This window comes from Xylaria bambusicola, assembly GCF_022495145.1.
Source record: "Xylaria bambusicola strain CBS 139988 unplaced genomic scaffold F5B22scaffold_29, whole genome shotgun sequence".
NCBI classification, from domain to species: domain Eukaryota; kingdom Fungi; phylum Ascomycota; class Sordariomycetes; order Xylariales; family Xylariaceae; genus Xylaria; species Xylaria bambusicola.
The window spans coordinates 233,555-257,125 of record NW_025953582.1 but is presented as its reverse complement, the minus strand read 5'-3'; the positions used below and the strand labels follow the sequence as shown (position 1 = coordinate 257,125).

General features: G+C 28.0%; 3 protein-coding genes across 3 annotated transcripts; all 3 read right to left on the bottom strand.

Annotated features, from left to right (window-relative positions):
• Window positions 1-9,191: 9,191 nt before the first annotated feature.
• F5B22DRAFT_248184 (uncharacterized protein) lies at window positions 9,192-9,808 on the bottom strand. The gene has a single exon (XM_047969983.1). It carries the CDS (start codon window positions 9,715-9,717, stop codon window positions 9,403-9,405), a length of 315 nt encoding a protein of 104 aa, XP_047829590.1. The 5' UTR covers window positions 9,718-9,808; the 3' UTR covers window positions 9,192-9,402.
• Window positions 9,809-13,474: 3,666 nt separating this feature from the next.
• Window positions 13,475-15,882, bottom strand: F5B22DRAFT_612010 (uncharacterized protein). The gene is made up of 3 exons (XM_047975317.1): window positions 15,305-15,882; window positions 14,840-15,239; window positions 13,475-14,776 (listed from the first exon to the last, which is right to left on the bottom strand). Exons 1-3 carry the CDS (start codon window positions 15,657-15,659, stop codon window positions 14,059-14,061), a joined length of 1,473 nt encoding a protein of 490 aa, XP_047829589.1. The 5' UTR covers window positions 15,660-15,882; the 3' UTR covers window positions 13,475-14,058.
• A 4,920-nt stretch (window positions 15,883-20,802) lies between these two features.
• Window positions 20,803-22,183, bottom strand: F5B22DRAFT_647845 (glycosyl hydrolase family 61-domain-containing protein; the record flags this gene model as incomplete). The annotated part of the gene is made up of 6 exons (XM_047978938.1): window positions 20,803-20,912; window positions 21,001-21,208; window positions 21,273-21,464; window positions 21,665-21,944; window positions 22,004-22,061; window positions 22,123-22,183. 6 exons carry the CDS (start codon window positions 22,181-22,183, stop codon window positions 20,803-20,805), a joined length of 909 nt encoding a protein of 302 aa, XP_047829588.1.
• Between the last annotated feature and the right edge of the window lie 1,388 nt (window positions 22,184-23,571).

Sequence of the window (23,571 nt, the reverse complement as noted above, 5' to 3'; positions counted from 1 at the left end):
AAAATATCCTAGCTTCCTAATTAGTATTCCGAATAATTTATTAAGATTTGCCTATAATTATTTATTATTGTTTTGCTTTCCATAGTTACTTTTATTTTATTTATTCCGATAATTGTAGAGTAATATTATGGACCTTATAAATATAGCCTTAAAAGTTATTTATATATTTAAATTTAAGACTTTAATACTTTAGGTATTTATATTGAATTTTATTCCTATTTTATTTAGCTTACTTATACTTTACGAAATGCTAGCTATTGAAATGATTATTTATAATATTAGGCTAATAGTATATAAAGGCATACTTTTTTAAAAAAAGTTGCTTGTTGTTAATGTAATTTAGGCATTATACTGTATATATAAAAAAAGGGAAATTATTAGGACTAAGCTTAATTTTTATTAGTTTAATTTTAATTGGTAGGTAGGCTTTAGCTTTATATTGGATCTGATTGCGTTTAACGGTTTTTCTTTTATTGTAAAGAGCAATTATAAGGTTAATAACTTTAATCCTTTATTGTAGGATCATGTCTTTAATTAGGTTATTAGGTTGGTAGTAAAGAATTTTTATTAATTTTATTTGCTTTAGGATAAGAATATTAATAATGGGCTTAATATACTTTTCCTCTTCTTCCCCTTATACCTACCTTTTAATATCCTAAATAAAATAGTGGTAAAAATAATATTTATAATATTCCTTAATTACCTATTTATTACATTATATATGTTTAATATAGATTTTATTAATAAACTTTTAGATCTTTTCCTTTTTTTTATAGCTTTTAATTTAATAATAACCTTGCTTTAGCTGGGCTTATTCCTTTTTAAGCTTAATAATTTTAGGGTCCAGCGTAAAATTAGCCTACATTTCCTTAGGTACTATATTTATAGTTGCCTAGGGATCGTGCGTAAGATTAATGTATATGAAAAGTTGGAATAGCTAACTTTTTTTCTTTTCTTTTAAGAAAGCATTTTATAGGTTAAAATTAACGATCTTATTTAGGTAAGTACAATGAAATATTATAAATTAAGGATTATGGCGTATTATTTAGTTATATATAGAGTTTGGTGCATTTCTTACGGGGTAATTAGGTTAATATAATTTTAAACCCTACGTAAGTGACTCCGTGTTTTAACCTAAGTATATAAAGCGTAGAATATATTATTAGTAGCATTTATAATACCTCTTTTAACAAATTTAAGCATTTATCTTTTTTTATATTTTAAATTAAAACTTTATTAACTAATATTATTTTTAAGCTTAGAATATAATATAGCCTTGGTTTTAAAGAGCGATGTCCCTTTATATTTACAAAATAGTAAGGTTTTAAGTATAAATTCCTTTTATTAAAGCAGGATACATTATTAGGATTATAGTAGTTTTTTGTTAAATATTATAAATATATTCGTTAAGCTTAAGGCATTAAATGCTTTATTATATAAGGTAAATGAAAGGATTATTAAAACGGTATAAAAGATAAGCTTTTTAATAGGGGAAAAGTAAAAGATAGTTTTAAATATAATTTTTAGTTAAAAAAGTTTAAAGTTTATATAATAAGAACTTATAGCTTAGGTTTATTATTAGCTCCCTTATAATAAATAAATTTAATAGTTATAGCTGGAATATAATGTTTAATAATAGGATACCGTATAACTATTATTTAAATATCCTTATAATAAAGGGCCTTTAGCTGTTTATGCTTTAGAGTCTTTTAAAAAAGAAGGCTTTTAAATAGTTAGGAGTTTTTATCAGGAGCTAGCCCCTAATTTTTACCGTTATTCTTACTATTATCTAAAGAAGGTAAGGGAAATTTGACCACTTTTTAACCAAAGAGTTGCTTAACTAATTTATCTTTCGGTTTTTTTCGTTTACCATTTATAAACTTGGCTAATTATACTTCGGTATAATAAAAAAGTTAATAACAATTAATTAGCTAAATATAGTATTGTTTATTAGAGAAGATGTTTATATTATATATAATATTAAAGGTTAAAATTATTAATAAGTTATTTATATTAAGCATTAGCTTATTATTAAAGTTTAATAGCCAATGATTAAAGTAAGGACTTAAAATATAATAATAATACTTATTAAATGTTAATAGAGCCTATAGCCCTTAGGGTAAAATAGCTAGTTTTTATATTAATAAAGTAGAATATAAAGCCTTTATATACTTTATATACCTCTTTAGTATTATTCTGATTTATATATTAACTGGTTATTATTATATAAAGTTATTGGAATTAACAGATGTACTTTTTGCTGCTACCTTATAATAAAATCTTAAAGTTTTTATAAATGTAAAGGAAGAAATCCTACGTTGTTTCGTGCTTAAGGCTTTTAATTGTTGCTTCCTAATCGTTAACCTTTAAATCCTTATAATAATTATAAAGTAAGCGGAAAACATTAGCACTTATATAACGGGGAAATAGTAAATATTTATATACCTTTTTTATTTTTTAAAGATCCTGTTAATATTAATTTTGGTTTCCTAGGAATATTTTAGCTTAATAAAGTAAACCTTACTTAACTATACTTAATAAAAAGTATACTATTTAACTAAAAGCGTTAACTTTTACTTTGTAGCTTAGCTCTATACCTTTCACACAGTAAAGCGTTTAAGGAAAGCAATATAGTTTTTTTAGACGTAGCGTACAGTTGTAATCTATATAAGCGAAGGCGCAATCGCCTAGAACATCGTCTAGCCGGAAGATTTGGGCTTAAAAGATATTTAAAAACGGTAATAAATAAAATATATAATTATCCTAAACGATATATAATTAAAAAGCTAATCTTATAAAGGGGGAGAAAAGTAGGGTAAAAGGTATAAAGGTTATCCTAACTATTTATAAGCTATTTTAACTAGTAACGGCCAATTCTAAATAAACTTACAGCGGATAACAGGAAACAAGAAGATAAAAGATAAAAGATGCTAAATCTTAACCTTTAGAAATATAGGTTACCGTTAATACGCTGCCCCTCGCCTAGCGAAGTATATAATACCTAATCTCGACCTTCGTCGGAAGATTTCCCGCATTGCTAGAACCCGCTAAAACGGTAGCACTTTCCGCTCAATTTAGCGGCCTCAGCAGTGGTTTCTCTCTTTATTCAATAAAAAATATTTATCCTATAAAACTAATTTAATTAATTAATCTTTATTCCCCCTTTTTTTAAAATAATATTAAGCTAGTTTTAATATAATATTAACCTTTTTATTTAGCTTACCTAATTAATAATTTATTATAAACTAATATATTAATAATTATTATATTTAATATATTTATTATTTATTTAAAACCTTAACTATTATAAAGTATAATAAATTTTAATAATTAAAGTAAATTTTAATTTAATATTAAGCACCTTTTAAATATTAATATTATTAATTAAATTTATTTATTATTATAAATAATTCTTTATTATATATTTTATAATTTATTTTTATTAATATTAACTTTTAAAAATAAAAAATAATAAGGTAAAGCTTATTATTATTATCTTTTTAAAATAATATTACTTTAAAGGTAAAGTTAAAAGCATTAATTTTAATATAAACTATTTTAAAGGGGTTAAAATAAATAAATATAAAGGCTATAGTAAATTAATATTTAAATTTAAAAAAGGCTTTATTTATAGCTTTTATTTATTTTTATTATTATTAATTTATTTTATTTATATTTATTAATAATTTTATAATTAATAAGAACTTTTTAATAAATCTTTAATAAAAGTTTATAAAACTAATAAATTGTTATAATTTATATAAGGTAATTAATATTTCTTATTTAATAATATAATTAATTTTATCTTAAGCTATTAAAATACTATTAATATTAATAATATATTTAAGGAATTTAACTTTATATATATATTATTTATATTTTTAAAGTATTATTATTAAATTATACTTATTAAAGCATTATAATACTTCTTTAATTATTTTATTATATTTTTCCTTTATTTTTATATAAATTAAAAGGTTATTAAAATATATAAATAACTTTATATTAATAAAATCTTTAAAAATATAATTTATTATTAATTAAAATATTATAAAAGTATTAATAAGTTTTATAAATATTATTATATATTTAAAAAGTTTATATTTATAATAAAATATTATTTTTTATTTATAACCTTTTTTAATTTTAATTAGGTAAAACTTAAACTTTAGATTAATTTTAATAAACTATTTAACTTTTCGAAATTTAGCTTAAAGTTTAATAATAAGGGAAATAGAATATTTTATTAATATTATAATAATATTAAAGCTTTAATAATTTATAATAAGATATAATAGGTTATTTAAATCCTTTTTTTTTATAAATATAAAGGATACTTTATATAATATAATAAACTTATAAATATAATTAATTTTAAGTATTTTATTTAATTAAGGTTTAAATATATTTAATTTATAATTATTTATAATATAAAGGGGTTCTTATAATAAAGTTTTCCTATTTATAAAATTAATTATATAGTTTTATAATTAATAGTTAAGCAATTATTAAGCTATTACTTTAATTATAATAGGGAAGAACTTTTTAAATTTTTTAAATATTTATTTTATTATTATTTTAGCTATAGCTTAAAGTATAATTATTATAATCTTAGCGGTTTTTAAATTAAGGATAGCTTAATTGGTATAATTTTTATAGCAATATTTAAAGGTAAAAGTAATTTTCTTAACGTTTTTAAAAAAGTAAATAGATAAATATTCCTTTATTTATTATTAAAGTAAAATAATATTATAATTTTTATTAAAAATATTTAATTTAAAGTTAAGTTTTATATAATAGTTTTTTTAATATTAAAGGATAATTTATTTAATATAATATTAACCTACCTTTTATATATATATTATATTAAAAGTTAATATAAGTTTAAAATATATCCTTTTAATAAAGGGTAGCTTTTATTATTATACCTTTAAAAATAATATTATAAGTATAATATTCCCTATATTTAAAAATACTTTAATAGGGTATTTTTAATTATTATATAATAAGGTTATAAGGATAATAGGCTTATAACCTATTTTAAATTTTAAATTTATCCTTTTTTAAGCTAATTTAAATAGTTTATTTCCTATTTGTTTTATTATATTAATGTAGAAAACGTTACCTTTTTAAAGGCTTAGGTTTTTATACGGCGCTTTATAGGGCTTAATTAAAAATTTAAATTTAATTCCTTTATTTTTATATATTATAAAGGGTTAAATGTTTTAATTATAATAATATTAATTTTAGCTCTTTTTATAATTAATAATAGGTTAATAGGTTTATTATTAAGCTTCCTTTTAATAAAAAAGGTTTTTTTAAGGGTTAAAGGTAATTCCTTTTTATTAATATCCTTTTTAATATAGTAGGTAAAGGTATAATAATTGTTTTTTTTATATTATTAATAATTAATTTTATTTTATTTTTATTTATTAATAATAGCTTAATTAATTTTTTTTAATGCTATTATAATATTTAATTAATAATTATTCTTAAAATTAACCTTTAATTTATTAGGTTTTTTATTAATAGCTTTCCTTTTTTTATCCTTTTTTAAAGATTAGTTTTAACTTAAATTAAAGTAATTCTTTTTACTTTAATTTTAATAGTTTAATTTTAATTATTCCTTTATTAAATTAAGCATACCTTTTAAAAATAGCTTGGGGTATATTAATATATTTTTATAAGTAATATTAACTTTTTAAATAATATTTAAAAACTTATTATTATTCTTTAAAATATAGCTTTAATTATAATAAACTATTTTTATAAGTTTAAATAATAAACATTTAATAATAAAGGTTTAAAATATTAAACTAAACTATTTTATTAAGTTATTTTAATTAAGGATTTTAATAAAGAATTGGGCAATATTATTAAAATACTTTATTTTTATTAAGGCATTTATATTTTAATATATTATTAATAGGTTTTTAAATTAAGCTTTAAAAGTTATTTAATAAATTATTTAAATATTAATAATATTAATATAATATATTTACTTTTAATATAATTAATATTATTATAAAGCTTTATTTATTATAAATAAGTTAATTTAATTAATATAATATTTATTAAAGGGAAAACTTTTTATATATATTAATATATAATCCTTAACTTTAATTTATTATAAAAAAAACTTTAAAGTATTCTTTTTATTATAAATATAAAGTTTATTAAATTAAATAGGATTAAACATTATTATTATAAGGCTAATACTTTTAAATATTATAAAAAAGGTATATATTAATTAATTAATAAAAGGATTAAAGGGATTATTATTATTTAAATCTTTTTTAGGTCCTCCGTTAGGACCTTTTAATAGCTCTTAAAGTAATCCTTTAAATAAATTATAAAGGGGTTATCCCTTAAAGGGGTTATTATTATTATTAAAACTATTTAGGTTATCTTTTAAGTTTTCTTTAAGTAAAGGTATAACTTTAATTAAAATATTAAATAATATTTTAATTATTATATATTATATATAGGATATTTAAATAATAAATTAAGCCTTTATTATTTATAACGCTTTATTAATAATTTAGCATTTTAAAGCTATTTTTAAAGTAAAATACTTTATAATAAAATAATTAATAAAGCTAATTATTCTATACTTTTATAACTTATTAATAATAGAATTTATATTAAATTATTATTAATTTTATAATTATATATAAAATTTATTTAATATTATTTAAATATAAGTTTAAAGTTTTTTTAATTATTTTAGGTTTATATAAGGTTATTTTATTAAATATTTAACCTTATTATTTTTAATATAGGTTTAACTTTTTATATTTTTATAAATTATCTTTTACTTTATTAACTTTTTTTAAAAAGTTTATAAGAATTAATAATAATAATTTATTACTTTTTTAAACTTATTAATAATATTAATTTAAAAGTTTACATTTTATATACTATATATAATAATTCTTTATATATTTTAAAAGAAGGTAATATTTTTTTAAATAATATTATATTAAAAGCGCTTTATTTATTTTTTAATTATTTAAGCATTTATTTTATATAAACTAATTAAAATATTATATATATTATAAATAATTATATAAATATTTTAAAATATATTTTTTTATTTAAAAAATATTCCTATTTTATATTTATATAAAAATTAAATAGCTTAATAAGTTTTACCTATTTAATTATAAATATTTATAACCTATTAAGAAAAGTTTTAAATTATTATATTTATATATTTTATTTTTATATTTTTAATATTTTTATAAATAATAAAGTTATAAAAGGTAATTTTTATAATATTAAAAAAAGGTTTAAGTATTATAATTAAAGGTATTTATTATAAAATTAACCTATTAATAAATTTAAGGAAATCTTTTAAAAAAAGTAATCCTTTAAAAAAAGGGGATATAACCTAATTAAAATAAATAGGTTTAAATATAATAAATAATAATAATAAAAATTTAATTTATTTAAAAGTAAAAATTAATTTTTATTTAAAGTTAATAAATAATTTATTTAATACTTTTATATATTTTAATTCTATTTATAAATTATTAAAGGGTAAAATATCCCTTATTATAAGCTAATTAATTATAATAATATAAGGTAATAAAGATAAATAGTTTATTTATTATTTATCCTTAGGGTAGTTTTTATATAATTAAGTAGATTTTAATAATTTAGAATTAGATTTTTTAAAGTAATAGGAATTAAAATTAAAGCTTTAAAGTTAAAATATATTTATAATTTTAAAAAAGTTTAAAGCTTTTAATTAATATATTTATTAATTATTTCCTATCCTTTAAATAAGGGTATTAAAGGTATAACAAATAATATTATTAAATATAAAGGTATAAATTTTTAAATTTTTTTAATATATTAAAGGAAAAGTAAATATTTTATTAAAGTAATCCTATATTTATAAAAATTTAAGTTAAAAATAATATTATATAAAAAGTTATTAAAGCTTATTTATTATATAAAAGTTTAAATTATTATTAAAATATTTTAAAAAGGGATAATAAATTATTTATAATAAAAGCTTTTATAAAAAGCTTAAAACTTAATTATATTTATTAATAATCTATTAAAGGTTTTTAAAGCTTTAATCTTTCCCTTTTTCCTATCCTAGAATGGAAGATTCTTTAACTATTTATACTTATTTAAACCTTATACAATTTATAACCCCCTTCCTTCTATTAGGCATTTATGTATTAACTGTTGGTCCTCTTACAGCTAACAGATTATTCTCATCCAATCGCTTATAGCTTTACTTCCTGCTAGGGGTAGTATCGGTTATCTTCGGTTCTGAAGTCTTGGCCGTGTGACATGTGGGCAGGTGAACTTGTTGAACAGGCAAGGTAATTGGGGACAGCAGGACTCATGAAACATCCGCATAGAGAGGCGCAAGTGAGTAGTGGTGTGGTATGTTGAAGATGAGTGAGTGAGAACAGAAGGGATAAGACGTGCTAATGTTGCTTGATTGCGTGGGTAGGTGTATTCCACTACAACATCATCAGTCAGTGACTTGGGAGTAGCTACCTCGGTAGGTAATAACAAGGCGTGTCCCTTGGGACTTCCCTCACACGTTAGTTTGGAAAGCCTTGAGTTAGTGTTCTGTACCTACCTGGTTCCAATGATAATGATTATCAGTGGCTGATGCTGTGTGGCTTCCTCGAACTGCCCCTTGTATCTGTTATCATATGTGTTATGTGATTATAACATGCTGCAGTCATTCAAATACCTCCTCCCCGCGAAAGAGGGGTCAGCTTAGCAGTTTGGGAGATGCAGCAGCTGCTTAGTTTGAGTGAAGTACGCACATGATATGATGGTAACTTTGGTAGGTAGTTAAGTTGGTTTAGACCAGGAAGATGCACAGGAAGGTAGGATATGGGAAGTGTCAATAATACCTGCAGACCTTTCTGCAGAGTACCAGAATATGCACGCACCTCATCCGTACCTGCCTTGAACAGAGCCCCGAAGCAGCTATATCTATGATGTAGAGGCACTTGTACCCTATGGCAATGTCCTACAGACCTCGTTACGAAGCTATTGAGAAGAAGAGCCCTCAATATCTTTCCCGTTTCTCTACTTGGTATTAACCTAAGCTAGCGCACGTGGCTCCCAGTCATCTCTGCAATCGTTACCTCTCAAATGCTTCCTTAACATAGGACAACAACTCAAAATCCTTCTCAACCAGTAAGTATCTAATAAGGACAATTCTTAAGTGTTCCTAACATTTGCGTTTAAGTAGACGATATGGGTGAGAACTCCAAACGTCCAATTGCTTGTGGGCCTCTGCGCCGAATAACCTTACGAAACCAAACCATGTCGATTATATACGACCTCGACGAAAAACCGGAAAAGAATACGAGACTGTCTCCAAGAATAGCCTACCGACACCATCTTCAGCCTGATCTATTACGTGAGACCCCTCTCAACTGCTGCACACGGGACCGCGTTCATCGTAACACCTCCCAATATCCTTTCTTTCGTGCCGGGCCAGGTTACAGCTGGCCTTTCCAGCGATGTCATTAAGGCGCTACGTGAAGGCGCAAGATACGTTATTTTGCCTGCGCAAACTCGTTGCCAATGGTGTGTTGTGCTGTCACTGGCGCTCGCATCATTTTTTGTTGCAGCGTTGAACAAAACCACTTTGACATTTCCTCTATACGCGTGGGCAAGGAGCATATAAGTAATGGATGCTGACAAGGGTGACTGCGTGAGCACTATCATGTGGCGGATGTTCGTTCCGTCTCGCGGACCCGGGTCATCTACAATTGGTACCTATAACCTATAGAACAGCATCTCGTCAACATATCAGCAAAGCCAATCAAATCTTAGTAATTACTAGCTAAGCTCTTTACGGTATAACCAGAGAAGACTTCTCAAAAGCGCTAACCATCCCATCCCAGCCCTCAATAAAATATCTCTTACATGCCATCACACCGAATTAATTAACTACTTTATAGTTAAGATCCCTATCTTTAATTATACCATTATTTAAGAAATAGGTAAAAAAAGGGTAAACCCTAATATAAATAAAGTATATTTATACTTTTTTTAATTTATAATTTATTTTAATAGTAATATTATTATCCTTATTATTATTAAATAAATTAGTTTTAACGCTTTATTAACTTAATTTAAAACTTATTTAACTGCTTTATTTTTAATCCTACTTCTTTTTAAATAATAAATATTATATATAGCTTTATACCTTAACTATTATATATTAAAAGGCATTTTATATAAAACTATTCCTTATAAGGCAATTAATATATTTAATAATAATTTCCTAACTTTCCTCTTTAATTAACTGCTCTTTAAAAATATTAATAAAGTAATAAGCTATTAAAATATAAAGTATTAACTTTTTTTTTAATTTATTTAATATTTTTTAATAGGTTAATATTATTTTTTTAATCTTTTTATTTATAAATTAGTTTAAATTATTAATAAAATATTTATAATTTATTTATATAACCTTTAAAGATTATATATTATTAATACTTTTAATATATTTTTCTTATCCTTATAAATATTTATTATATAAAATATAATTTATAATATTAACTATTTAAATTAAGCTGTTTAAAGGAATAAATGTTAAAATAGTAAAAGCTATTAACTTCTTTACATTTATTTTTTAAAAGCTATATAAAAATTAAAAGGGGTTAATAGAATTATTTAATATATTATTATATTAATAAGCTTTATTAAAAAATATAAACGTTATTTCTATTAAATTTATTATTATATTTTTATTTTTATTAAAATTTTAATTATTTATATTATTATATATAATATAAAGCTTAATAATATTATATTAATTAATTAATATAAGTTAATTATTTAATATTAATCGATTATTAATAATTAATTATACCTTTTTATTAAGATTAAATTATTAAATAGCTTTTCCTACCGTTAGTTATATATAATCCAGGCTATAATATAGCTATTAATTTTTAATATAATTGTTATATTATATAAAAAGTTTAAAGAGTACTATTATTATATATATTATATTAAGGATTTTATAAAATTTAACTATTTAAAAATATATAATTATAAATAATATAATATAAATAATTAATAATAAAGGTATATATATTATAATTTTATAAGTATTTTTAAATTTAATATATATATATTTCATTAAGTATAATAATTTTAATTAATTAAAGTAATATTTATAATATTCCATTTATTTTTAAAATAAATATTATTAGCCTTCTATTATAACTTTATCTTTTTAAAAGTTAAACATTTCCTTATAATTAGCTTTAATTATAATAAATGTAATAAAGGTTAATAAAACTTTAATAGTTTTATTAAAACCTATTATATTTTTAAATAACCTTTTTAAATATTATATATAAGTTATTAAATTAACATTTATTATATTATATATAATTAATATATAGTAATCTTTATATTAAACTTAAGAAGCTTTAAACTTATAGTAAATATTAGGTATTAAAATATCTTATATACCCTTTTCCAATTATTCTTAATAATATAACGATTTATATATTAACCGTTAAATTTGGTATCTAAATTGTAACTATTATTATTATTGGAAATATTATCTATAGGCTTTTGCTTTTAGGTTAATATTTGGTTATAGTTATTATCGTTATCAGAGAGCTCGATTACCTCGATATCTTGCTTTGGGCGTTTCGAGTAATGCTGATTATAGTTCTCTTCGCCCTTCCGCTTTATAATATGTACGTCAGAAGTCCCCTGGCGACCGATGGTAGCTAGGCTATTTTGCGAATCTGTATCATTGTAAGCCGCCTTAAAGTCTATTAAATTAGCAGATGTGAGAGCGTTCTTCTTCTTCTTCTTTCTAACAGCGATGTCGGTAGAAGGCTCTGGCGGATGGCTCTCTTGTATGTCTAGGGCTAGGGTCGGGATAATGCCTAGCTCTTTACAAGTGGCTAACTCACTGGGTGCGGAAGATGCTATGGCAGGTGCGAGCGCTAGCCCGGATACAAAAGCCACGAAACCACCAACAGGTGTGGCAGGATATTGAGATTGAGGGACTGGTGTGTTGTTCTTTAGAGCAAAGGGATTGGATGAGTAGTGCTGGTACAACTGGCTTCGGCGCTGAAGCTCGTAGCAGGCATGCTTAAAGGTATTCTTATACTTCGGAATCTATATACCGAAACTCTTACATAGCTCTAACTCGTTGGTATAGGTAAGGATGGTATGCCCGTCGGCGCCTTACTTACGCAGACAAACCTCAAATCGTTCGGTAGGTAGGAGCTTTAACAATGGAATCCCAATTTAAGTTCAATTTAGGGAGCAGAGTTCTTGCACCACTTTATCGATATCCCAATTAAAAGGGTCATCATCCATCCTTAGGATGTTTACGGTAAGGCGCGTTCATTCGGTTTATAGTTAATAACGGATTAAGTGGATAACTATAAAGGGAGGCTAACTTTATATAATATTATTTAAAGATATAAAACTATAAGTAGTAAAAACTATAGTAAAAAGGAATATATATAATATAGGGCATTTAGGAATAATAAAAGCAAGAAATGCAGGAGTAATTAACCAGATAGAATAATAGATGGTAGTGAAATATCCTAGTTAGTACAGAGAGGGGAGGGTATGGAGAGAGTTGCCGATGTTTTGAGGCTGTGATCGAGAGCTATTATTTGTTGCGAGGAAAGTACGCCTCAAGGTGCGGGAGCAGCAGCTCGGGGCAAGCCTACAACCCGCCTTACTAGTTATCTGGCAACCGCCCTGTAAAGGATGAGCAGCTCGATGCGCCATAATGACTATGGTTTCTGTATACGTATATGATTTGTAAAAATACTCTGTTATAGTGATTGGAGGAGAAAACAGCTACGGATGAAATGTACTTCGTTAGATACATGCTTATTGCTATATTAGATGGAATAAATGATAACTATTTTCGTAATAATGGTTGATTTAAGTTTAATATATAATAGTAGTAAAGAAGATAATGTTAAAAGTATTAACTATTATAGTTTAATAGGGAGAAGTTAAGAGATAAAGGTTTTAGGAAGAGTAGTTTTTAATATACCCAAGGTAAGCTCAAGGTATTTAATAGAGGCTCGATATATGTAGGGTCTGCCCTGGATTAGTGTTATTATTAATGCTATTACTAGCGCAACTTAGGGGAGGGTGGAGTAAGTATAATGCCCCCTTTTCTTTTCTGCCGGTATAAAAGACATATACCCTTCACCTATATTATGAGAATACTACCGAGAGTAGAGGTACGTACCTTTTCTACCGGTAGAAACCATTGGGCTTATAAGCTTTAAGTGATTTTTAACTTTTTTTATTTCGTACTTAAGTATAAAAAAAACCCTTCTATATAAGCAAACATAAGAAACTTGGACTATTTAATCCTTAATCTTAGAGAGGGAGTAAGTCGTGTGAAAATCCTTGAGGGGTATACTTTATTATCTTGTTAAGTCATTTGCTTTCGGTTGGTTGCTAGAGGCAATTGCGCTAAAGGACCGTGCCCACGCCCACTAAGAAGCGGGACAGATGCACTAGTGTAATACATCTATATTGTGCACAAGCTACCTACTACCCTAGCACTCTTGCTTAAAATGAAACATTTATTCTATGATTGTCAGACGCCTAGAATCTATGCTCTTCGGTGACTTAAGCTCGCTGCTTTTACCATACCTAGAGCAGCTGTCGCAAACAGATTTCTTTGTGCCCAAGCCTAAGCTTGCTAATCGAACTATCTAAAACACGACCGCTTAGGTCGCATTGACACTCAGCCACGTCGCTACCCACTAGTTTGAACAGACTTGTAAGCCTCCTGGGATTACCTCAACCCCGCGCTTACGCCAACCTTAGGAGCTCGCTTTTCATACCAGCCCTCAGTATGAATTATTGATTAAACGAATAATGGTAAGAGTATTGATATATGCGTTTAGCTTGACGGACACCCTCGTCTTGATACGGCCGGCATTGAAGCTGGAAAGCCTATATTTACTACTAACCCAAGTGGATTAAACCGTGAGACTCCTACCTGACGTGAAACAGGCCTGGTCTGCTGCCTGTATTCTCTTTGTGAGATCAAGTCTTGCGCACGAAATGCCCGCATCCGAAGCCGTATAATTTCTTTTCTTTCCACCCAGAGTGGATTGGAATTGGGTCAACCTCCGGATCCCATCTCCCCGTAGGATCCCCGCCCTCTATTGGCTCATGGCGGAAGTCCTCGAGCAGCTGGCAGCTTTCAATCCTATCAGGTAGGGCTTCCAAAAGTTCAGGCCATCTTAAACCGTTAGGGCCTAGAACCACATGGGTGAACTCCAACCGCTTAAGACAAGGCTGGGCGCTGAGGAAACGAAGCAATGTTGATCCGTCGAATATCATACCTCGGAATTGTAAGAACTCTAGCCTAGGAAAGACCAGCGGCGAATCTTCACCTTGCATACCCAGGGTTTTTCTGAACAGGGCGTCTTCGCCGTCGCCTTGTATCTCCGGCCATTTCCCCCCTGCGCAGACCGATAGCCGTTCTAATGTTGGCAGCGCACATTGTAACAGCTTAGACATCACTCCCGATGACTGTGACTCTAAGGGGGGCATGGAAAACTGGTCTAACGATAGCTGTCGTAACCCTGTGAAAAGATGTCGCGTAGCGGGAGTGTTGTGGAATTGTGCCGGGCAGAACTCGATAACTTGTAGGTGTTGGATGTGTCGCCCGGCAGATTCTAAAGCTTGAGCTACGAACTCAGTCATGAGCGATGAGCAAAACCCGAGATGCCCTCGTTGGGAATCAATTTCGTAGGAGCTACAGACAATCTTAGTCATTACGTACACTCAAACATATAAGAGCAGTGGGGTTCTTACTTACTTGCAAGACCTCAATCCCGGCCATTTTGAGAACTCCCACGGTCTCACCTGAATCTTTTCCAAGCAGCTCATGCCTCTAAATAGCTTTACAAGTGCGGTGAGTATCTCGGCTTCATTCGCCGTTTGTTCTTCCATCTTGTTATTCCAATAAGCAATGGCTTCATTGATGGCTGCGGCTTCAAGGTCCGGCCGAAGCACCCGGCGGACCCTTTCACGCTCGAGTGCCAATTCATATACGTCCACAGACGATTTCGACGAGTCTGATTCATATCCCGGTTCTGCCCAGGCTCCTACTCTGTACTCATATTCGATCTGATCAATGTCGTAATCATCCAAGTCATCTTCGTCGAGCGGTTCATCCATCGCCGCTTCCAGCATCAAGCGATAGTCATCCCAGAAGCCTGTGACATGTGGTTGATAAGACAAGGAGCCATAAGCTAAGACTTGTTATAACCGGCGGGCTTACCATTGCGGTAGTAGGCAGGGTCAAAGACGAATGTCCTGGTGTATCTATGGAGTGCGAGGGACATGACTTCTTTGACGGCATCGGACAGGCGACCGAATTCGACCGTCTTCATCCGGCAAGCACGAGATCGGCCAAAGTTGGCAGGATATGGAAGGTATTCAGCGTGTGGCCCGAAGTTCCAAAAAGGCGGCTCATCTTGCGGGCGTCCCGAAAAGCGCAACACCTCGAAGAGGGCCCAGGACCCAGCAGCTGCCCAGTCACGGTTGGCAAAACGAAGGCATGCCAGATCGCTTGGGCGTAGGAGACTTGCAATTTGGACCTTCAGCTCTGGTGGCAGCGAGCCCAGTGATGCCATCTTCCTACTGTGAGCAGATTTTGTAATGAGAGTTGCAAGGCTTTGCAGTACGGCAGCAGTGTGGGATTGCTTCCGCTAATGCCTACTAGCTGCAGCTGCAATAAGCATCATCCAAGTGCCAGCATGACCCACTAGATGCAATTGATTTTAAGAACTAACTATATGCTTAAATTCAATAGTAAAGGAAAAACTAAAACTATTTATATGAGAAACATTTGGATTTATATAGTCTTTCCTTTCTTCGCTTTGTTTGTCTCGTCTAAACAACTGCAATAATATAGGTGCATACTGCTTACTCACCTTCGAGGACATCACGTGATTCTCTGGCTGCTTAAATAAATATCCTTTTATGCGTAGGGGCCCTTGGATCCCTTCCCGCTGCCTGCCCGACTAGTCCGCCATGTAGTTGGTCCGTAACACCTGTTTAATATCTCTTTCGCCTCCTTACTGCAGCCTTCGTTGGTTTATGTTTCTTCACCAGCTCCGGACTCATCTGCTTTTCTGAAGCCCACGTATCCTGCTCCACTGGACGGCCCACCCAGCGGATACGGTACTCGACTTTTCCATGCCGCTTCCGGGTGGCCAATACCTTGTCCACTCCGAGACTAATTCCCGTATAGTTCTCTTCAAAGCTCTGAACCAAGTCAGCATTGATGTCCTTCCGTTGAACCCACCAATAGCTTCCGTCTTCTAGCCATTTCAAGAGGAAAAGGTTCTTATTCCAGCGTTCGAGTATATAATCAACTGCATGATGTTTATTGATATTTATAGAGTTGGGTTGTTGGAAGTTAAAGCTTGGATCGGTTGTAAACGCGTAAACGTCTTCCAATAGGTGCGTTGGATCTTGGTTATTACGAAGAGCTGGGTTAATTAATTCCATCGGAATTAATACCACCGCCGCCTTTAACTTGGTATAAAAGATAGGAAGTAAGTTTGCTGGTGATTCCACTATTTTAGATTTATTATAGCTAAGTTAAAGGTTCTATTGGAAAATATTGCCGTTTAATTTATAAAAGGTTTTAGTTAGGGAAAAGTTTAACGATCTATTAATAATTATAGTTAATTTAAAATAGAAAAATAGGCTTTTAAGTACGTTTAATATAGTTAAAGAGTATTCTTACTATTTGTTTTTATTAATGTAATAAATATTATTAATTAATTTTAAGTTAAAGTATAGCAATATTCTTATAAAGTTATTTTTATTAAGGTTTAACTAATAGCTATAAGGAGATAAAAGGTTATAATCCTTTTATTTTAATATTAAATTATTGCCTTAGTTTAATTTATAGCTTATTTTATTAAAAGTTATATATTAATTAATCCCTATATAACTTTATTTATTATAAATTGTTATAAGATATATATATTAAGAAGTAAAGCTATTAATTTTATAGGGTTAAAAAACCCTTTACTGTTTATAAGCTAAATAAGCAAAAGGGATATTAAAATTAATTTAATAGTATCGATTTATATATTGCGTTAAGTTATTTAATATAGAATAAATATTATTATATAGGATATAAAAGAACGCTTTAGCTTTATAAATAGCTTTTAAATGCTATAATTATTCCTATATACCTTTTAAAGTTATTTATATAAATATTAATTAGCTATAATTAAAATAGTTTATAGGTTATTAAACATTGTTAAAATAGATATAACTATTTATATAGTTAAAGAGTTTAGCAATTATGCTTAATTTTATTAAGTATAAGGAGTATTAATATTTTAAAAATAAAGTTTTTAATATTTAATTAGGAATATTAACTTTATTATAAACCCTTTTTATATATATATTTTATATTTATTTTTTATTAATAATAGCTTTATTTAATTTAAAATGTTTATATTTTAAATATAAAAAGGGTTAAACAAAGTTTATATTTATAAAATGTTTTATATTATAATATTTAATTAATAAACTTTTATATAATAATAATATTTTATAAAGGAAGTATTATAACCTTTTTTTACCTTTTAAAAAAATTAATTTAACTATTATAAAAGGGTTAATATTAACCCCTTAAGTTAATATTATAAAGGTATTAAATAAATAATTAAAAAAAGCAATAATATATAATTATAAGTTAATTTTATAAAAAGTATTACCTTATTTAATATATATATTTAAAAATATTAAAATAGCTTTAATAAAGCTTATTTAATAAGTTATAATAAAATTAAAGCTTTAATAAAGTACTTTAATATTTAAGCTATAAATATAAAAATAATTAACTTTATTAAAATATTTAACTTTATTATCTTTTCACTTTAATTATATAAATATTTTAATTAAATTATTAATTTTTAAATAAAGTTAACTTTTTTCTTTTTTATTATTTATTTTTTATAAAAAATTATTTAAAGTAATTATATCCTATTAAAATTTAAAAGTATTTTCCTTTTTTAATAAAATATTAATAAAAGTATTTAAGTTTTTAATTATAAATATATTATAAAGTATTATAAAAAGTAATTAATTATTCCCTTTATCTTTAAAATTAAATATTAAATTTATAAAATTAATATATATATAATAGGATTAATAGTTTAATTTAAATATATTTATTATATAAAAAAGTATATAGTTTTAAAAAGTATTAAAAAGTATATTTAAAGGTTTAAGGTTAATTAATATTAATTATTAAACTTAAATTTAAATAATTATAAATATATTATTAAGTTAAATATTATACCTTATATAAAAATTGTAAAATTTAAAGTTCTACTATATACTTATAATAAAAAAGTTTATTAAAAAAGATTAATAAATTAATTATTATTAATTTTAAAGATCTTTTTATCTTTTATATTAAACTTTTATTTAAAAGGAATAAAATTAACCATTTTTAAATTTAACTTATTAAAAACTTCTTTAATTATATTATATTTTATTATAAAAGTTTAATTATTAATTATTTATATAATAATAAAATTAATAAAATAAAAGGTATAATTTAATATTAATATTATTAAAAAAGAAATTTTAATAAAAGTATTAATTAATTTAATTAATATATAATTAAATATAATAAATATTTATAAAAGGAATAAGGGTTATTATATTAATTATTATTTTATTTTTAAATTATTTAAATAGTTTTTTTAATTTTATTTCTTTTAATTTTAATAATAATAATAATAATTTTTATTTATAATTAATTATTTAAATTATATAAAGCTATAACCTATAATTATAAATATTTAATACCTTTTAATATATTATATTAAAAGCTTTTAATAATAATTAAAAGAAATTTATTATAAAATAAAATCCTTATTTATAATTTAATATAAATAACTTTACCTTTTATTTATAAAATAATTATAAAATTATATATATTTATATTAATTATTTTTACCTTTTTATATTTTAAATTTATTTAAAGATTAAATAAAGAGCTTAATTTATTATATATTTATTATAAAAAAAATTAAAAGGTTAAAAATTTATTTTATTAAAAAAGTAATATATATATAAATAAATATAAATTAACCTTTATAATATAAAATATTAAACTTTCTTTTTTACCTTTATTTTTATTAATTTACTTTAATTTTAATATAATTATTTTAAAGTTTTTATTCCTTTTATTTAATTTAAAAATATAATACTTTATTAAAATAATTAATTATTATTAAATTTTAATAATATTATATATTTAATTTAATATTTATTTATTTTTATACTTTTTTAAATTTAAAGTTATATATATTTATATAAAGTTATTTATATATTAATAAAAAAACCTTTAAAATAAAGTTTAAGCTTTAACTTTTTTAAAATATTATATAAAAGTAATTTAAATATTTTTATTTTTTAAATTAAATTTATTATAAAATTTAAAACTTAACTTATTAATTTATTTTAATAGTTAATACTTTTTAAAATAATAATAAAAAGAAAAGTTTTTTATTTAATTTAATTATTTTATATATAATTTTACTTTTTTAAAGTATTAAAAGTAATAAATAAAATATTATTATTAATTTAATTTATATATATATTAAAGTAATAATAAATAAATAGCTTTTTTAATATTTTAAATAATAATTTAAAGTAATTATCCTTAATATATATTATAAATATTATAAATAAATTTATATTAATAATATTTAAAAAGGGAAAAAAATAAATAAAAAAAGTTATATTTAAAAAATTAAAAAAAATTTATTAAAAAGTATAAAATAAAAAAAAGTATTTATAAATTAAATATATTTATAATAATAAATATATAATCCTTTATATAATAAAAGTATAAAGCGCCTTTCTTTATTAGCTAATTCCTTCTTTAATTAGGCGTTTTAAGCTACGGCGGGGCCGACACTAAGAGATAGGGGAAGGGGTAAGAGGCGGTTAAGAGGGGTGTACACCAAGTAGGGCAACATCACTCGGGGTCGAATTTCGCCGGTCGACTGCTCCGTCTTCTTTCAAAACGGTTCTTTGGGGTGGGACTGGGGCGCCGAGGCCAAAACGGAGCGCCGGGCGGCTAACGGCCAGGACCCACCCGTGTGGCGCCGGACCCGGGTTTTAGTCAGCAGACACGCTCGCACCGATGTTGGCCATATTGCTTCCAGGAAGAAATGTGGTATGGTCTAGGCTGGAAGCGCCCCTCGGCGGGTCTCAGCTGTAGCTGATGATGACATTATCACCTGCCAAGATCTACCAGAGACATGGCATGGATCACAGTCACAGGTGAGGGATGCTTGCATTGTTAGAACCGAAAAAAATCATTATACTCACTTAAATATAGTTTGTGTGATAACTTAGCCTGCGAAAAGTGGTGTATAATTATGTATATCGCAACTTACAAGCATGCTTATGCTGGTTACAAGAGGTATGCCATACAGTGCGATTGACTGTGTTTAGACGTTGTCATGACTATGGATTAAAGGGGAGGCCAAGGCTATGCAGACTGACAAGTTACGCAAAGCTCGAAGGTCGGACCCTTGTAACTTGAGAGCCAAACCAATTTTGTAACGCAATCAGGTTCGGTATTATTTAACCATGTAGTACGTCACAACTATTTAACTCAAGAAGCTGATCATGATTGATCATCAAATCGCCCGGCCGTCCCTAATGCGGCGTTTCATGGTAGGCTTCCTGGCTGATTGGACTCTTGCATTAGGAAGAGACTCACCGCTATGGCTTATCTACAACCATTTCCTTTCCCGTCCACAGCATACCACCAGGATAGACGTAGTCATCATCTAACTTGTCGAATCGGTACATACTAAGAGACGTATTCATCCCTGGCGTAGCAAATAATAATTAGCAACAACCCAACGAATAAGAGCTAGAGAGCTAAGCTTGAATAATAATCTGCTAACGACGACATACCAGGAGAGTCGTGCATCATATCCTCAGGGATTCGAATTCCCTTAGGGAGTGATCCTTCATAATCGCTCTCTACGCGGATCTGTAGACAGCTCGGATATAACTGCGACGGGAAAGAAGTGAAGTTGAACTCGTAAACACCAGTGTAAACCAAGTCAGCTCGCAGCAGATAATCTCCGTCCGGTGTTTCCTTCGGAACGCTGAAGGCGAACTGTGACACAAATGAGTCCGGGATGATAAATGTAGATATCCTTTCTGTAGCGTATGGTACTTACAGGCGCTGGGATGCCTTCATCATTCCAGGGTATCCAGTGAATTGGGTGCTGCTGATCATCTCGAAGCTCCAACCCCAACGTATAGATCTTCACCCACTCTCCTGAGCCGTCGTATGAATGAATGTCCTGTCCTTCGGGGACCTTGGAAAGATGAGCGATGAAGGGCCCTGGATGATTAAAGTGGATATATCCCTATTTTGCCACTGTAATTAATATCTGACACAACTGTTTTATGGACCTTCCCTGAGAGCCACATAGACAGTCTGAGTTATAAGAATAGACGAGAGTTGCGCTGTCCCATTATGAGGGTTGGTTTTCAGATAGCTTCCAGCGCTGTGCTCGTTCTCGTTCATCCTAACTTCGCTAACCTAGGGTAACATGTAATCGCTCACCTCTGGGTTCCACGAGGCATAATCACATGATCCACGTTCATCAGGGCAGTTATTCCACATCTCTGGCGGCCATTCCGGGTCTTTTCTTTGATGAGCAAACTCAAGCTGGTCTCCAGCTCGGATCGTTAGAACTTCGGTATCAGCTGCGTGTGCCATGTTATCCCGGCCGCAGCGGACCGAGTCAGGGTAGTCGGTAACCGCATATGTAGGGTCGATCCAGCGACGAACGTGATAGTTTGTGTCCGGGGAATCGCGTTCAGTAAATGGCGAAGTTTTATTTCTATTCACGTCAGGCCTAGGCAATAGGGTGATGACTATAGATAGAAGAAACGAACGCACCGGATATATCGAGTAGGCTCTAGCCATTCGCCATTCTGACGAACGCGTGCAAATGCAACTATGGTAATTTTGTTAGTAAGCGCACGTCACAGCTTATTGATGAGTAGGGAAAAGCATACAGTGAGCTTGAACTGAAGAAATAGCAGCTGCGAGAGTGACTAAGAGGTGAGAGATAGTCATGGTTCTTGCAGGCATAAAACGATTCCAGTAGACACAAGTTGCACGTTCACAGTAAGCTATTATTTCGCATGAATAGAAGCATTTTATTAAGACTATGTTGCCACTAGTAGAATGTGTCAACTGTGAGAGTGCCATGGCGGCAGCCGTGGCTCCTTCTGGAGTTACCAGATGGTGCGGTAAGGTACAGCCAAGTTATGCACATATCGTGTACGGCTATATTATATCTTTCCAATGGGAATTAAAGTCGTGGTGGTGTAGTAGCATGAGATGATACAGCGGCACAGATATCACTATATCTAGCATAGGAATACGGGCATTCTGAAAGTTTGATTGGCTAGTCGATTTTCGAAAATAACCGCTATGCCTGCAGACACACATCTTGGCTGGCTCTCGTTTTATCCGATACCAGTACACCCAGGCACTCGGCTGGTCTATTTACCGCTGAACTGAAGAAAATGGTTCATAATGAGTTAACACATACCTCCACACTCTTTCTCCGACAGCAATCTTGATAGACATATGCTAATACAGTTGCTTGTTAACAAATAGTTAATGTCCATCTATCAGTATAATGAATATACTTTCGTAGAAAAATATATCTAAGTGAACAGAATACTGGTATTCCAATAACGATGCGCATATGGGTGAATTCACTGAATCGATCTTAGGTTCATTTTAGAGTGTCTAGAAGTATGTTTTTGAGTTTGCTGGAACACTACTAGGAACCCATCACTGGAATTGTATTGGCTCAGTTACGAATCAACCGTCCACTCCGCCTTGGCGCGCGTTGGAGCAATTATTCTCGGAAATTTGGAGAATACGTGGAGTAGTTGACGTCCATCACACAGAGCTTCACAGCTCCGCAACTCTGAAGTGGGGGAGCAAGATCTCATGATATTAGATGTCATAGGGCTGAGAGTTATCTTAGGAATCTTACCTTGTAGGCCGAAATTAGTGATTCAAACTAATTGGCCAAAGAAACCTTTCGAGGTTATTATTAGATGAGAGTTTCCCGATGGGAGTGTGCGGACCATTTGGGTGCGCGAAGGTAGTAATGATTTGAATGGGACTGTATGGCCATCGCGATTCCCTTGCAATTGGCCGTCCCTGTGCTCCAATAACCAGCTAACGCCTACAAGAGATTATGCTGTAGACAGTAGCGGAAACACGAATGAACAGATGTGAAAGGTTTGTTCTTCTTCCCTACCCTCTCTTATTGAAACATGGAAGTGACCTGATTCCTGACGCTTTCGTAGTTCCACCCCAAGATATCCTCTGTTATAACTCTCCATTGACAGTTTCTGTAAGCTTCACTCCCAGAATTAAATATGCTGATGGTAGTATTATCATTATTTACCGTTCAAGGACATTGTCGCGGAGAAGTGGGT

Excerpts from the sequence above, each read along its gene's own strand:
- F5B22DRAFT_248184 (XM_047969983.1), bottom strand. The coding sequence starts at position 9,717 with ATGATAGTGCTCACGCAGTCACCCTTGTCAGCATCCATTACTTATATG.
- F5B22DRAFT_612010 (XM_047975317.1), bottom strand. The coding sequence starts at position 15,659 with ATGGCATCACTGGGCTCGCTGCCACCAGAGCTGAAGGTCCAAATTGCA. Across the intron at positions 15,240-15,304 it reads CCCTGCCTACTACCGCAATG|GCTTCTGGGATGACTATCGC; the intron begins GTAAGCCCGCCG and ends CACATGTCACAG. Across the intron at positions 14,777-14,839 it reads CCGGGATTGAGGTCTTGCAA|CTCCTACGAAATTGATTCCC; the intron begins GTAAGTAAGAAC and ends GATTGTCTGTAG.